Consider the following 15,918-nt stretch of genomic DNA (forward strand, 5'->3'; position numbering starts at 1 on the left):
ACTAGACCCCCTGTCTCTTCCCCCTTCCCCATATCTCTCTCTTTTGTTTTAGTTAACAATAAGACAACATGTGAAACAACTCAAGCTTGTCGAAATAATATGATAAAAAGGTGAAAATGTGGTATGATGGACAATGAGACAACTCTCCACAAAAGACCAAAATGACACAGAAATTAACAACTATAGGTCAATGTATGACCTTCAACAATGAACAAAGACTGCAACTAAAGACAATAACGGCATCAACTGAAATACAGACAACTCCTGACTTTATTGGGCATGTACACACATAAGGCAGTAATCATTTGATTATCTTAGGGGGGGGGGGGGGGGGGCAATGGATCCCCCGGGACAAACTACCTATTTTTTTGGCGACAAGTCGAAAACAAATTTTTCTTATCAATTTTAGCATTACATATAGTGGCACTAAGCTGAGGGTTAAACAATTTTTTTGCTCAGGGTGAAACACATTTTTTTTCTCCAAAAGCTGGAAACAAACTTTTTTTCCAAAAAAATCCATAGACCCCCTCCCCACGAAAATCAAATGGTTGCTGTCTAATGTGGCGGATTATAAATATGTTTGTGATCTCAATCCTCAACTGGAATGCTGATGCAGGGAATGATCAGGGGAATAGCTAGAAAGAAACGATGTGCAAGCAACTACCGCCGAGGGGAGCGAGGCGAAAAAAATTTGGAACCCTTTTATGCAGATATTTTTTTTTTCGGTTTTCAGTCATAGGACGGTTAAAAGAGGAGCTATATGAAGATAGGACTTATAAAAAATTTATGAATGTAAAACTATTAATAAATCTTCTGAATAGAGTTATACATAAACAATACATATTTGTGATACAGAATTTACTCAAAACTGTCCAAAATCTGCTCTTCGGGTCTAGGCAGAAACAAACTTCTCTATAATTTAATTGTCAATATTCACGCTGAAATCCCGATGAATATGCAGTAATGCTAGTAACTGTCGTTGTTCATTGTTGATCATACATTTGTTTTCAACATACGTAGTACACTGATAGATCTCAATGGCAGCACTCGCGAGATGTTATAAACCATGCAGCGTACGTGTTCGGCATCGAGCGACCTCCCAATTGAATTCGTCAAAATTACATGCCAGGCCAGTTTCGTACTGTCTCAGACAATGTTGAGATTTTGTTCGTTTGTTATAATTCTTACAACACGATGAATCAGATACAGCGCAAAGAAGCGATTTTCTGATAATACTAGACGCGACTCCACTCTCCAGTTCCCTTATCATATGGTCTATGAACGGAAAAAATAATGAGACTGTTCAAGTTTGGCGTGTTTGCAGGGTGATTGGCTCTGGTAGTCTGTCGACCACATCGCCTCGGCATATATTCAACGATATCATAGGGTTCAAATAATTCTAATGCCGATTGGTACATCTCATTCCAAACTGATGAACCGTACACTGTAAAATGTGCTCCAAAAACTACACGTCTTGGACTGAGTATTACAAATTCAAATCTTGTAAAAGATACAAGTTACTGTCCGATTTTGTCATAATCTCCAATAAAACTTTTATTTTGAAACCAAATGCCGTTATTTAATGATATTTCATCAATTAAAAAAGTTACAACATAGGTGTTTCCTTTAACATTCAATCTATAAATTTTTATTTTTGCATGCCGAATCGGTTTACACGCAACTGCGTGTTAGCGTATAGGGAGCTACGCGCCTGTTAACCCCCCTTGAAGTTAAATGGTCGTTACCTTAATACTCATTATCCAAAGCTGTATAATTAAACTGATAAAAAAATGAAAAGCATTTTCACACTATAATTGAACTGGGTGTAGAGTGAAGAACCGTTTATCTCCTTAATACAAATTATTATCAATATAAAATGTAAGACTTTCTTATCTATATCATCTTAGTTCTAGTGTGCCAAACGAGACTATACGTGATCAAACGAGACTATAACTTATATGCACGAAAACGTTAAAAGGCAAAGGAAAATAACGCAGTTCTTTCAAAATGTTATCTGGAATTTTGTTGTGTTGTTTTATTAGTAGTGTAGTCGGACATGGAAGACTTCTGGATCCACCTGCTCGCGCTAGTATGTGGAGAGTTGGTTTTAGTACACCCAAAAATTATAATGATAATCAATTAAATTGCGGTGGATTTATGGTAAGTGTGTTTGTATATACATATTTCCAAAGAAATTGTAATAGACGAATATACGGTACGGGTTTTTCTCATTGTTGAAGGCCGCACGATTACCTAAAATCGCTTTCATCAACTCCATTTGTCAACTGTATATTAAATGGTCATTTTTATAAATTTCATGTTGCAAAACTTTGATTTTTTTCGAAAAATTAAGGAATTTCTTATCCCAGGCATAGATTACCTTAGCCGAATTTGGCTCAACTTTTCGAAATTTTAGGTCCTCAATGCCCTTCAACTTTGTACTTGTTTGGCTTTATAACTATTTTGATCTGAACGTCACTGATGAGTCTTATGTAGACGTTTCGCGCGTCTGGCATATACAATTATAACTCTGGTACCTTTGATAACTATTTGGTAAAGTGTTTTGTTATAAATTAGGCTGTTAGTTAAAACAATTAAATTGTTTCATATATTTTATGTCTGTTTTTGTATAGCTGACTATACAGTATGGTTTTTATCTCATTGTTGAAGGCCGAACGGTTACCTATAATTGCTTACCTCCTATTCATTTGAACATTGGTGGATATTTGTCTTTTTGGAAATCATACCACATCTTCTTACTTTTACATTGTATAGTTGTAAGTTGCTCTGTAAATTAAATTTTCATCCCAAAAGAAGATATGATTATTTCTCTTAAGTGGATAGGGAATTGTCTGATGGGTTGTACTGTGACACCACTGTCCCAGGTTAGGGGAGGGTTGGAATCTCGCTAACATGTTTAACCCCGTCATATTTTGTATGTATGTGCCTGTCCAAAGTCAGGAGAGTGTTAGAGTGTTAGGATATAAAGAATATATATATAGAGAGAATGCAGGATAGTAAAACAAATTTTATTAAGGGGGTAGACCTTGGTTCAGGGAGATAACTCTTTAAATCAGTTAAGCGTTTGTAAAAGTCAAGTTCATCAATGTATTTTAAGCATTTACCTATAACAGATTGAAAATAATCTATGTAACCTAGAAGCTTAGAATATATTTTTGAAAATGGTTGACACAAACGTACTGATGATTTTAACAGTTATTTCCCTTAACCTAGGTCTACCTCCTTAAATCAGAAATAAAAGACTAAGAACCACGGGGCTCGGTTTCGCAGAAATAGAGTGTTAGAATAGAGAATGATGATAACATTTTGATAATTTTAAGAAATCAGAAATGAACGACTTTATTCAGAACCACAGGGATATGGTTAGGAGATAAAAATTTTGTTAATCATTTTTTTTCTAAATTTTCTTTAATATTTCCTTTCTATATGTATTACTTTATACTTCTTTCTTTTCTATCAATGTGCATTTTACTATCCATATCTGTATACTGAAAAATCCTACATTTTGTTATACACACGCATCAAAACATTATAATAGCGGACCCAGAAATTTGTGGCACCCACTGACTGCCTAAGAAAGGGCCCGCTCCAGTCATGCGTGGGTGATTCCCTATATAATCAACCATTTGTTTTCGCAGAAAAAATGGGGAAAAAGGGGGGGGGGGTGTTTCCGATCCCGGCCCCCTAAATATGCCACTGCATTCTGGGCACTACAAAGTATAAATAATTGAAAAGGTTGTCCTCAATATTTATGACGTATTTAAAATATTTTCTACATGACACAATTCTTTTACATCCTTTGTTGACAAAAAACTGAACTAATTTAAAATACAGCTTCAAACATAGACTAAGCAATGACGTCAATTATCTTATTCTAAAATAAATATAGAATAACCATACTAATGTTATTTGTACAAGGCTGTGCCGAGCATTTCTACCTGTTTCGAGCCGAGTACAAATAATTTTTATATTTCGAGACAATGTATGGTTATTTTTTTTTATATCACTGCAACTCTTAAAAATGTTCTTAATGAAATATTTAGGCTAAAAACCATCATTTTTATTTTTTTCATCAAAAGTAGTAACAAAAATACCGAACAACAAGCTAAAATTGAAAACGGAACGTCCCTTATCAAATGGCAAAATGAAAAGCTCAAACACATCAAACGAATAGATAACAAAGTTCTGTCATATTCCTGACTTCTTATGTAGAAATTGGTGGATTAAAACTTGTGTTATAGCTAGCTAAACCTTACACTTGTATGACGATCACATAAAATTTCAATAAATTGAATGCCAGCAACTGCATATAGTGGATTAAACGCCCTGGTGTAATAGCTAGCTTAACTTCACACTTGTATGACGATCACATAAAATAACTTTAAATTGAATGCAAGCAACTGCATATGGTGGGCTAAACCTGGTGTTATATATAGCTAGCTAAACCTCACACTTGTATGACAATTAAATGAAATTTCATTAAATTGAATGCTAGCAACTGCATATGAACTTAATTTCACCCTCTCGGTACAATATTCCAGATCTGACTTCCAATCGCCAATCTTCGGTTGAATCCGCTACTTTCCTGGAGGTACGGAAACGGCCGAGTTGTGACGAATGATATGACTTCATCACGATTTTCATGAAAAAAGTCATTGAACTAAGGGTCATCAATGGTAAAGTTGGAGTCCTCTCGTTGTTGATCGCCCCGCGATTTGGTTAATCGTTACGGCATATATGTATATATTAACAAGAATTTGTGGTATGGAAGCCAATGCGACATTTCTCCAGCAGATACCAAATGACGTAGAAGTAAGCAACTTAAGGTCACCGTACGGCCTTCAACAATGAGCAAAACCAATACCACATAGTAAGCTATAAAAAAGTATCGAAATGACAAATGTAAAACAACTCAAAAGCGGCCCCGATTAATGTACAAAACAATAAAACAAATATGGTATACAACAACAAAAGACAACCACTGAAATGCAAGCTCATGACCAAAGATATTACCATACTGGATATGGCGTGGTAAAACATGATAGCGGACGACTCTACCCTAACATGGGACATTGGTGCAACAGGTCAAAGGCAGAACAAACTGTAAAATCAAAAACTGTGGACCAACTTATTTTCGCGGATACTTTATTTCACGTTTAACCCTCTAAGCCCACTTCGCGGCGATATTTAATTACATAAGGATATATCCAAGTTTTACATATTCTCGACGATTTATATTTACGTTATGTTCTACTCGCGAATGTCGCGAAAAAAAGTTGGTTTACAGTAGGCTACATGTACATACAGCAACAAACGACAACCAATCAATTTCTAGGAACAGATACAAACAAAATGTGGCGGGGTTAAACCAGTTTCGGACGCCAATCAACCCCTATCCTAGGACAGATGTTTAACAACACAAGAACAAACTGTCAAAAATCAACTGAAAAATTCTTAACCTATCAGATTAATACAAAGCATAAACATCACTGACAACAATAATATGGATACAGATCTGAGAATATGTTACGTGGCCATATTTGTCGTAGCCACAATACTGTGCTCTTCTCTTCGTTTATTTCAGGAATGACTGCAATATTTTCCTGTGTATGAAGAAATAACATAAAAATGTGGTGCACACTGAATAACCCGCGTAGCTGGTTAATTTAAAGTGTACACCACATGTTTTTTCCTTATAATTTAATTCCAAATTCCATTTTAAAATAAACCGGAGTAAATCATGAAAAAACGTTGACGACGTCACGGTCACTTGAAAAAAATGTCTGTGAGCTGATAGACAAAGCACCGTCAGCCAGTCAGAAGACTATCTAAACACATTTTCTGTAAATAGATACAGGAAGGTGTCGTATGAGTGCCAATGAGACAACTCTCCATACAAGTCACAAGTTATAAAAGTAAACCATTATAGGTCAAGGTACGGTATTCAACACGGAGCCAAGGGTGTAAGGACTTTAAATGTACACATGTCTCGAATTTAAACACTTTTGAACGTGTTTTGAATTAAAACATTAATTTCTAATCTAAACACGACCCTAAACACATTGGCAACCTAAACATGTTTTCAAATGTTCAGACCCAAACATGTAAAATAGTACACCAATGTCAAGGAACAAAACACAATTTTTATAGGGCCCCTTATTCATCCTTGGTAATTAAGTTTAATATCCCAATCTTTTGGTATGATTGTGTTGCTCAATATGTAAATTTCTCTCGTTATTTTTGCTGTTTGCTGCAAATTGTTTTGCTTTCCTTGCTTTTCTAGCTTTTTGAAATTTTTAGCTTACCTTGATGCTGTTTTCGATATGTTTGTTTATTATGAATATCGTTTTTACTTTTCGGGGACTCTTACATTTATAAAATCTTGGCAATGAAGGGGAAAAACTTTTTACCCGTCATTGCCAAGAGTTTACTAAAAAGCAATACGCTGTGATTTGGAAATAGATGGAAAACTGAAAATTTAAACTAATATAATTAAAGTAGATATGTATATTTGCTTTATAGCAGGTATCAATGGGATACAAACAGTATGATCCGGCCACGTCCATTCTGTGTAGTATTTCTGTTTGTATCCATCTGACGAGTTAAGCCCCTTTTCACTGTTTTTTTTTATAGTTCGTTCTTATGTTGTTATGTTACACCACTGTACCAGGTTAGGTGAGGATTGAGATTCCGCTAAAATGCTTAACCCGCCACATTCGTTATGTGCCTGTCCCAAGTCAGGAGCCTGTAATTGAGTGGTTGTCGTTTGTTGATGTGTTACATAATTGTTTTTTTGTTAATTTTTTGGTACATAAATTAGAACGTTAGTTTCTCTTTTGAATTGATTTACATTTTGACATATCGGAGTTATTTATAGCTGACTATGCAGTACGGGCGTTGCTTATTGTTGCTTATTGTTGCTTATTGTTGAAAACCTACCGTTGATCGAAGGTTGTTAATTTCTATCTCATTTTGGTCTCTTGTGGAGGGTTGTCTCATTGGCAATTATACCACGTCTTCTTTTTTATATGAGTATGGCGTTGGGAATTTTTCAAACAAAGATCAAAATACTAAATATACTGTATACTTGTAGTAACCTGATCACGTGGTTTGCAGAGTTACATTTGTCCTCAGTTAATAAAATTAAGAATGGCAACCAATGTGTCTTCAACACAACGAGAAAACTCCGCACCAGGAGGTAGAGTTCATCTTGCTTCTCAACAAACATTTTAACTAGTTCAGTGAAAATTGACTCACTCTAAACTACCCCCAAAAAATACTAAGAAAGGTCAGAGGTTACTGACATGGGACAAGCGCAAAAATGCGGCGGGATTAAACATGTTTTATGAGATCTTAACCCTTATACCTTCCTTTTATGTACCTCTTACCATGGAAGTATTATGTCAATATAATACTTCCATGCTCTTACCAATGGCAAAAACAAACACATGAATATATGCACAGTAAAATCGACCTTGCAAGGGCGGTATAGATATTCGAGGTAGTCGAAATAACTCATCATCAGTAAAACTCAGTTTAGGGAGGTAGACCTAGGTTAAGGGAAATAACTCTTAAAATCATCAGTACGTTTGTGTAAACCATTTTCAAAAATATAGTCTAAGCTTCTAGGTTACATAGATTATTTTCAATCTGTTTCAGGTAAATGCTTGAAAAACATTGATGAAACTTGACTTAAACAAGCACATAACTGATTTAAAGAGTTATCTCCCTGAACCAAGGTCTACCACCTTAAAAGCAGTTCGGGTCCGGTATCATATAAAAGTCATTCTTCTGTGATATCTAGGGCATTTTTGCGCCTGTCCCAAGTAATAAGCCTCTGGTCTATGCTAGTCTTGTATGATTTTTAATTTTAGTTTCTTTTGTATATTACGGAGTTTAGTATGACGTCCATTATCACTGAACTAGTATACATTTTGGTAAAGGGGTAGCTGAAGCACGCCTTAGGTTGCATTGAAGACCCATTGGTGGCCTTCCGCTGCTGTCTGCTCTTTGGTCAGGTTGTTGTCTCTTCGACACATTCCCAAATTTCCATTTTCTATTTTATTGTCTGTGTTGAATACGTGTCGTCATCTGAGTTGTATATACTCCATTGTATTTACATTTCAATTTTAAAACATAACAAAACTATTAAGGATTGAATATAAAAAAGAGGTGTGTGGTATGAGTGCCAATGAGACAACCCTCCATCCAAGTCACAGTGTATAAAAAAATCAACAATTATAGGTCAAAGTACAGCATTTATCACACAAAACATCAAGCTATAAAGGGTCCAACATGACTCATGTAAAACAATTCAAAGAGGAAAATCAATGGTCTATATAAAAATGAGAAACGAGAATCAATTAATAAGAACCACCAAACAAACGACAACCACTGAACAACAGGTTCCTGACTTAGGACAGGCGAATACAAATGCAGTGGGTCTAAACGTTTTAACAGGCGCCAACTTCTTAAAGTTCTTAAGAATCTCCATATACATGTTATAATTTTAGTTTGAAATATTGTTTTGATTTATTTTCGGAATGCCATGAATATTTTTAAACGAATATCAAAGTCATCAGGTATGAAGCAATAGAGATGGTCATTGCACCAAACAGTACCTAAATAAAGTTGAGAATGGAAATGGGGAATGTGCCAAAGAGACAACAACCCGACCATAGAAAAAAACAACAGCAAAAGGTCACCAACAGGTCTTCAATGTAGCGAGAAATTCCCGCACCCGGAGCTGGCCCCTAAACAAATATATACTAGTTCCGTGATAATGAACGCCATACTAATTTCCAAATTGTACACAAGAAACTAAAATTAAAATAATACAAGACCAACAAAGGCCAGAGGCTCCTGACTTGGGACAGGCGCAAAAATGCGGCGGGGTTAAACATGTTTGTGAGATCCCAACCCTCCCCCTATACCTCTAGTCAATGTAGAAAAGTAAACGCATAACAATACGCACATTAAAATTCAGTTCAAGAGAAGTCCGAGTCTGATGTCAGAAGATGTAACCAAAGAAAATAAACAAAATGACAATAATACATAAATAACAACAGACTACTAGCAGTTAACTGACATGCCAGCTCCAGACTTCAATTAAACTGACTGAAAGATTATGATTTCATCATATGAACATCAGGCACAATCCTTCCCGTTAGGGGTTTAGTATCATACCATCATAACATATATGAGAAGAACAGAGACCCTATAAGTGAATCAATATTAACGCCAAAATATGCAATCTTTAATGACCTGACAACAGTATCGTAATTATATCCCTTCTTAATAAGTCTATTTAAAGGTTTTGTTAGTTTTTGAGGTGAATACTGACACCTTTGTGCTTTATAAAGAATATTTCCATAAAAAGTTGGATGTGAAATACCTGAACGTATAAGAAGTCTGCATGTTGAGCTATATTTACGAATGATGTCCTTATATTTAGTTTAGAATGTGCTCAGATATGTATGCTATACAAAAATCTAGAGAGATTTAGTACATAAATACTTCATATTCGTTTAAACACATTGAATTTAGAACATAATTATAATTTCCCTTGTTCTAGAATCAATATTAATACTTCATATTCGTTTAAACACATTGAATTTAGAACATAATTATAATTTCCTTTTTTCTAGAATCAATATTTATTTCAAAATGGTAAATGTGGCGTATGTGGCGATCCAAACCAAGGGCCGAAGGACAACGAAGCTGGCGGGCGGTTCGCCACTGGTACCATTGGCAAAACTTATAAAACGGGGCAGGTCATTGACGTGTCAATACAGATAACCGCTGATCATAGAGGATGGTTTGAAATGAAACTCTGTCCAAACAACAATCCTGCCAAAGCTATCACTCATGCATGCCTAGACAGTCACCTACTGAACGTTGTTGGGTCTGGAACACGGTAAGGGAACATCTCAAAGTTTCATTCCGATTAAGATTGTTACAAGATCTGAAACACCGTAACATGTCATCTAAAAATTTCATTCAGATTAAGATTGTGAACACATGTGGAACACGGTAAGGGAATATCTCAAAGTTTCTTTGAGATTGAGATCGTTGCAAGATCTGTAACACAATAAAGTAACATCTCAAAGTTTCATTCAGATTAGGATTGTGAATACATGTTGAACACGACAAGGGAACATCTGAAAGATTCATTTCGATTAAGATTGTTTTAAGATTTGGAAAACAGTAAGGGAACATCTCAAAGTTTCATTCAGATTAAGATTGTGACTTCATACTTAACACGGTAAGGGAACATCTCAAAATTTCATTCAGATGATTGTGATTTCATATGAAACACGGTAAGGGTTCATTTAGATTAAGAATGTGACTAAATATGAGACGCAGTAAGATAGCGTCTCAAAGTTTGATTAAAATTGTTAATTAATCTGGAGCACAGTAAGGTAATATCTCAAAGTTTCATTCAGATTAAGATTGTGACTACACGGTAAGGGAACATCTCAAAGTTTCAGTGATATTATCTAGTTGTCTCTTTTTATTTTTGCTGCATGTATTTTAATATTTGCACACCTATTTTAACCTAGGACAACTCGAGTGTGGAAACATACAATGAATTCGCATTACTTAATTCCAAAACTTGAATACTGAATTCATTTATTTTCGTGGGTACCAATTTTCACGGATTAAGGAAAACTTACATGTTCGTGGATATTTAATTTCGTGGTTTTGACGATGTTTGCATACAAGCCTATAGAAAATTTGTCATGTTTTGAACATTTAATTTCGTGGTTCACCTTTATCCACGAAATCCACGAAAATTGGTATCCAACGAATAATAATTAATCCACAATAAAAACAATATTTTTTTTCGTTTTTTTTTACAGATTTAATAACACTCCTGGTGTTGGAATAAAACGTTTACCGCATGTATTTTAATATATCACCTATTTCAACTTATGACGACTCGAGTGTGGAGAAATACAATGAACTTATTCCAAACTGAAATTAAACAATAATGTTTCGTTTTTTTACAGGTATATTAACACTCCTGGAGTTGGAACAAAACGTTTCCAGGTTGAACTTCCTGACGGACTTCAATGTTCACAATGTGTCTTACAATGGAGATGGCACGCAGGTATACCATATATTCTAATGCAACAACGTTTGTAACGTTCATTTTGATTGGAAAACGTCACTTATTTACATGGCATCAATTGACAATTGATAATATGAGAGGCAGACGGCGTATGACAGATTTTAAATACATGTTGTTTTCTGTCAGTTTCATTAGAATGGAGATAATTATATTGTACTTTTCTACTCTGTACACTAGTATTCCACATTCCAAACTTAAAGACAAATTGAAAAAGTTGGTATTGCTTTGCTTCGTAAAAAAGAATGGCCAACGTAGATACAAGTATCTTGTCTTAGGGAGGGATAAATCCTACTTTGTAAAGGATCACTCTGATTCGAACAAAAAATTCTCTGAAACTGATATTATCAAGATGCTTGATTTCTTGATTGACAACATATTTGTTACGTTCGGAGGACGTGTTTTTCAACAGACTGTCGGCATTCCAATGGGAACAAACTGTGCCCCTCTACTTGTCGACTTGTTTCTTTATTATTATGAGGCTGACTTCATGCAGGAACTTCTTAGGAATAAATATAAGAAGTTAGCACTATCCTTTAACTCTACGTTTCGCTATATAGATGATGTTCTTTCACTAAATAATTCAAAATTTGGTGACTATGTGGAACGCATCTATCCAATCGAGCTAGAGATAAAGGATACTACAGATACAGTTAAGTCGGCCTCATATCTTGACTTACATCTAGAAATTGACAATGAGGGTCGGTTGAAAACAAAACTTTACTACAAAAGAGATGATTTCAGCTTTCCAATTGTGAACTTTCCATTTCTAAGTAGCAACATTCCAGCAGCACCTGCATACGGGGTATATATCTCCCAATTGATACGATATTCCCGTGCTTGCATTTCCTATCATGCTTTTCTTTATAGAGGGTTGCTGCTCACAAGGAAGCTATTAAACCAAGAGTTCCAAATGGTGAAGTTGAAATCATCCCTTCGTAAATTTTACGGACGCCATCACAAGTTGGTTGACCGTTATGGAATAACCGTATCACAAATGATATCGGATATGTTCCTTACGTCGTAACTACAATCCCCTTCCCTTTCCTGAATGTGAATTACCGAATTAGACTATTTACCGGATTTGTTATCACATAAGCAACACGACGGGTGCCGCATGTGGATCAGGATCTGCTTACCCTTCCGGAGCACCTGAGATCACCCCTAGTTTTTGGTGGGGTTCGTGTTGTTTATTCTTTAGTTTTCTATGTTGTGTCATGTGTACTATTGTTTTTCTATTTGTCTTTTTCATTTTTAGACATGGCGTTGTCAGTTTGTTTTAGATTTATGAGTTTGACTGTCCCTTTGGTATCTTTCGTCCCTCTTTTAAGCTTCAACGGCATCAATTGGGATTTGATGGTCGCATATTAAGTTGACTGGCGACGCGTTAGCGGAGACAGTAAACGGGTATTTGCGAACATCAAATCCCCAATTGGTGCCGTCGGAGCTTAAATTAAGAACAATTATCTCCTAATTGCATATAATATTACACGACGTTTAAAATACTATTCAAAAGTAACCTGATTTATTTATTTGATTACAGATCAGACCGCAATTTTGTACTTTTCAGCGGTCATTCTTAAAAACGTATTTGAACGGATAGATCGATAGGTATTCTAGTGAGCCCAATGTCAAGTAGCTGAATAGAATATTAAACAAATGAATATTAAACAAACAATTATCTATAAAAAGATGTCCTCTCTTATCTTCATGACAAGTTGAAGAGGAGCCTTAGGATCAAGTACCGGAAAACAACATTAAGGAAGTTCGCTTCTCAGATTCAAAATAATAAGCTTTACATAGCACTAGTTTATTTTGATAGTGGATTAATAAAGGAACCAAAAGAACAAAAATGAAACATATGTCGGTGTGCTTGTTTTCGAGATATTAGCAATTGAAATTTTGGCGGGAAAATGTTCTCTCTTGACTATTCATAGCTTTATCATTCATAAGTTTTAGTTCTCAAAGACTATAAGAAAATAACAAAGATTTTATTAGATTTTTACAGATGGCTTAGAATTGTACATAAAAAGATTTATAAAAGGAAAATGGGCGCCAATGGGTAATTTTTTAAGGCATTATGCATATTAATAAATCCAGAGGATTCCAAAAATCTGACAAACATGACAAGCGAACTTCCTTAAGAATGTAACATGTGGCAAAGATGACTATTTATTGTGTCAGTCTACTATCAGATAATGACCTTTAATCTGTACTTTTACAAGTTAAGCAGATATAAACAAAGTCTGGGACATTATACCTGAGGCACTGTTCCAATAGGAAGTTAAGATAAAATGTAAGATGTGGTATGATTGCCAATCAGACCATTTTCCTCAATAGACCAAATGATACAGACATTAACAATTTTATGTCACTGTACAGCCTTCAACAATAAGTAAATTTTTATAAAACTATGAAAAGGCCTCGATATGAAAAATGTAAAACAATTCAAACAAGAAACTAACAGCTTGGTTTGTCTATTGATGAACAAAACTTGTAGCACAGAAACAAATGAAAACCACTGAATTACATTATACGGACTCGGAACAGGCACATTACACAGCATATGGCGATGTTGAACATTTTTGAAGGTGACCAACCCCTTTTCAACATTGGACAGTGGTGTAACATTACATCATAAGAACAGGCTATAAACACCAGTTGAAAAGAGTTTAAATCAGCAGATGTTTACAAATAGAAACACACCTATTTTCTAGCAGTCCTTAGATGACAAGGCGATACCTATCCAAAACAGGTACGGGTCCAGCCATTTTCAAAAGAAGTTAGGGGGGGGGGGGGGGGGGGTCCAACTATATGTCTCCATTCAAATGAATTTATCGTAAAAAAAAGGGGTTCCTACCCCCGGACCACTCCCTTGAGCCGCAACTGCAAATATACACTCTTTTTGGAAATTCGTTTACGAAAATCAACTTGAGAGAATGTTGGCCGCTTCAGAATCTAAAGGACTATTTGTATAATTGTTCGTACTCCAAAATAAAATAACTCACTTCATTGGTTGAATTTCCCTTGTTTATGAAATTTTAAACCAATCAAGAAGCTTTGGTGTACATTTTTGAGAATATTACCCGAAATGCAAATTAGATTCGGAAATGGCTTATTGTTGTATTTTTATTGTGTTTTTAAGGGAACAACTATGGTGTAGATCCCGACGGCCGAGGGTGTATAGGATGTGGTTCTCAAGAAGAGTTTTACGGATGTGCTGACATTGCTATCACCGGTAACGGACAGACTCACGTCACTCAACAACCAAGCATCACATTCCGTCCGATACAAACATTTAAACCATTTGTAACAAATGCACCCGTACAAACTGCGAGACCGGTTCAAACCGCAAGACCGGTTACAACCGCAAGACCAGTTCAAACTGCAAGACCAGTTCAAACCGCAAGACCAGTACAAACTGCAAGACCAATACAAACTGTTAGGCCGGTTATAACTGCAAGGCCCGGTACCATAACTTGCAAGGCTATAAATTATTGGGCAGGAGTTGTCGCACTTGACCAATGGTGTACTGTAGAGTGCCAAAAAGGAAATTGTCCACCAACGGCATGTTCTTGTCAAGGTCTAGGCCGTTAATTGAGTTGTTGTTTCAATGACTATATTATGTAATTAACAAATATGCTTTTTGTGCATAGTTATAGATTTTACACACCGTGTCTAAATATACCATTGAAAATGAATTATATGTTCAAGAGCTGAAGGGCTTCCCCACTGGTTCTCACATAATGTTAACTACTCGTTTGGCGACTTTAAGTTATTTAATATGTTAATAGGATTATCTCTTTCGTTACACATGTTCACTTTACGTTATGTTAAAAGAAGAACTGTAAACTAACCGGAATATTTCAGTATCTTCCGAATTATCGGCTCTCCTACTTACAAGAACACTCTTTTCTATGAAAACACGTTCATAATTCAGTGCTCTTTGGGGGAGAGAGTGCTTGATGTTATCGAGCTCTTATTCCGAGTAAATATTTGTATTCACCTGGCCATCAGGCGTTAATGTAGCCACCGTAGCGAAGTAGAATATAACGACTGTATTATTAAGATTAGAAATACACGGACTTGTCTGTAGAGATCTTTATGAAGTTCCAGAATTCCGTGAAGAAGGGAGAAAGTAAACAGTTTGACCTATTTACATTCTAAATTTTCAATGGTGTTTTTAGACATGGTATCATTGTTTCCCTATTTCGATTCATCAAACAACATCTTACACTTAATCATTTTCTTTTATGAAGAATGATTTACTGTGATTATATCATTAGCTTTAGAAAAGATTCGTGATTGTAATTACTGCTTTATCAATTGAAAATCAATCATTAAAATCACCAATAAATTTTACAATTGTTTATCATTATAATGTTTTGTTCTGTGTCAATATAAAAAAGGACCATAATTGCAAGTAGTTACTCTACTGTAACAATACTAGCCTATTAACCTTGAGTTTGTGAGTTTCGAACTCCGCACGTGGTAAATGCGTTCGACTTCAATCTGAGTTGACCGGGATTTATCAGTTTTGCGGCTGAATGTCGGCGGTTTTCTCCGGACATTACGGCTTCCTCCACCAACAAAACTGGCCGCCACGATAAAATCAATTTTAGTGTTGACAGTGGTGTTAAACACCATGACTCAGTTAATAAAATAATCAATTAACTTATGTTCTAAATTCACTGTGTTCAAACGAACATAAAGTATTTATGTGCTAAATCTCTCTAGATTTTTGTAAAGCATACATATCTGAGCAC

At 35.4% G+C, this 15,918-nt stretch overlaps 1 protein-coding gene across 1 annotated transcript; it reads left to right on the forward strand.

Moving 5' to 3' along the window:
- Nucleotides 1-1,902: 1,902 nt before the first annotated feature.
- Nucleotides 1,903-15,517, forward strand: LOC139495108 (uncharacterized). Its single transcript, XM_071283264.1, has 4 exons — nt 1,903-2,160; nt 9,669-9,937; nt 11,034-11,134; nt 14,298-15,517. Exons 1-4 carry the CDS (start codon nt 2,008-2,010, stop codon nt 14,747-14,749), a joined length of 975 nt encoding a protein of 324 aa, XP_071139365.1. The 5' UTR covers nt 1,903-2,007; the 3' UTR covers nt 14,750-15,517.
- Nucleotides 15,518-15,918: the final 401 nt, after the last annotated feature.

This window comes from Mytilus edulis, chromosome 11, assembly GCF_963676685.1.
Source record: "Mytilus edulis chromosome 11, xbMytEdul2.2, whole genome shotgun sequence".
NCBI classification, from domain to species: Eukaryota; Metazoa; Mollusca; class Bivalvia; order Mytilida; family Mytilidae; genus Mytilus; species Mytilus edulis.

Excerpts from the sequence above, each read along its gene's own strand:
- LOC139495108 (XM_071283264.1), top strand. The coding sequence starts at position 2,008 with ATGTTATCTGGAATTTTGTTGTGTTGTTTTATTAGTAGTGTAGTCGGA. Across the intron at positions 2,161-9,668 it reads TAAATTGCGGTGGATTTATG|AATCAATATTTATTTCAAAA; the intron begins GTAAGTGTGTTT and ends CCTTTTTTCTAG. Across the intron at positions 9,938-11,033 it reads GTTGTTGGGTCTGGAACACG|GTATATTAACACTCCTGGAG; the intron begins GTAAGGGAACAT and ends GTTTTTTTACAG.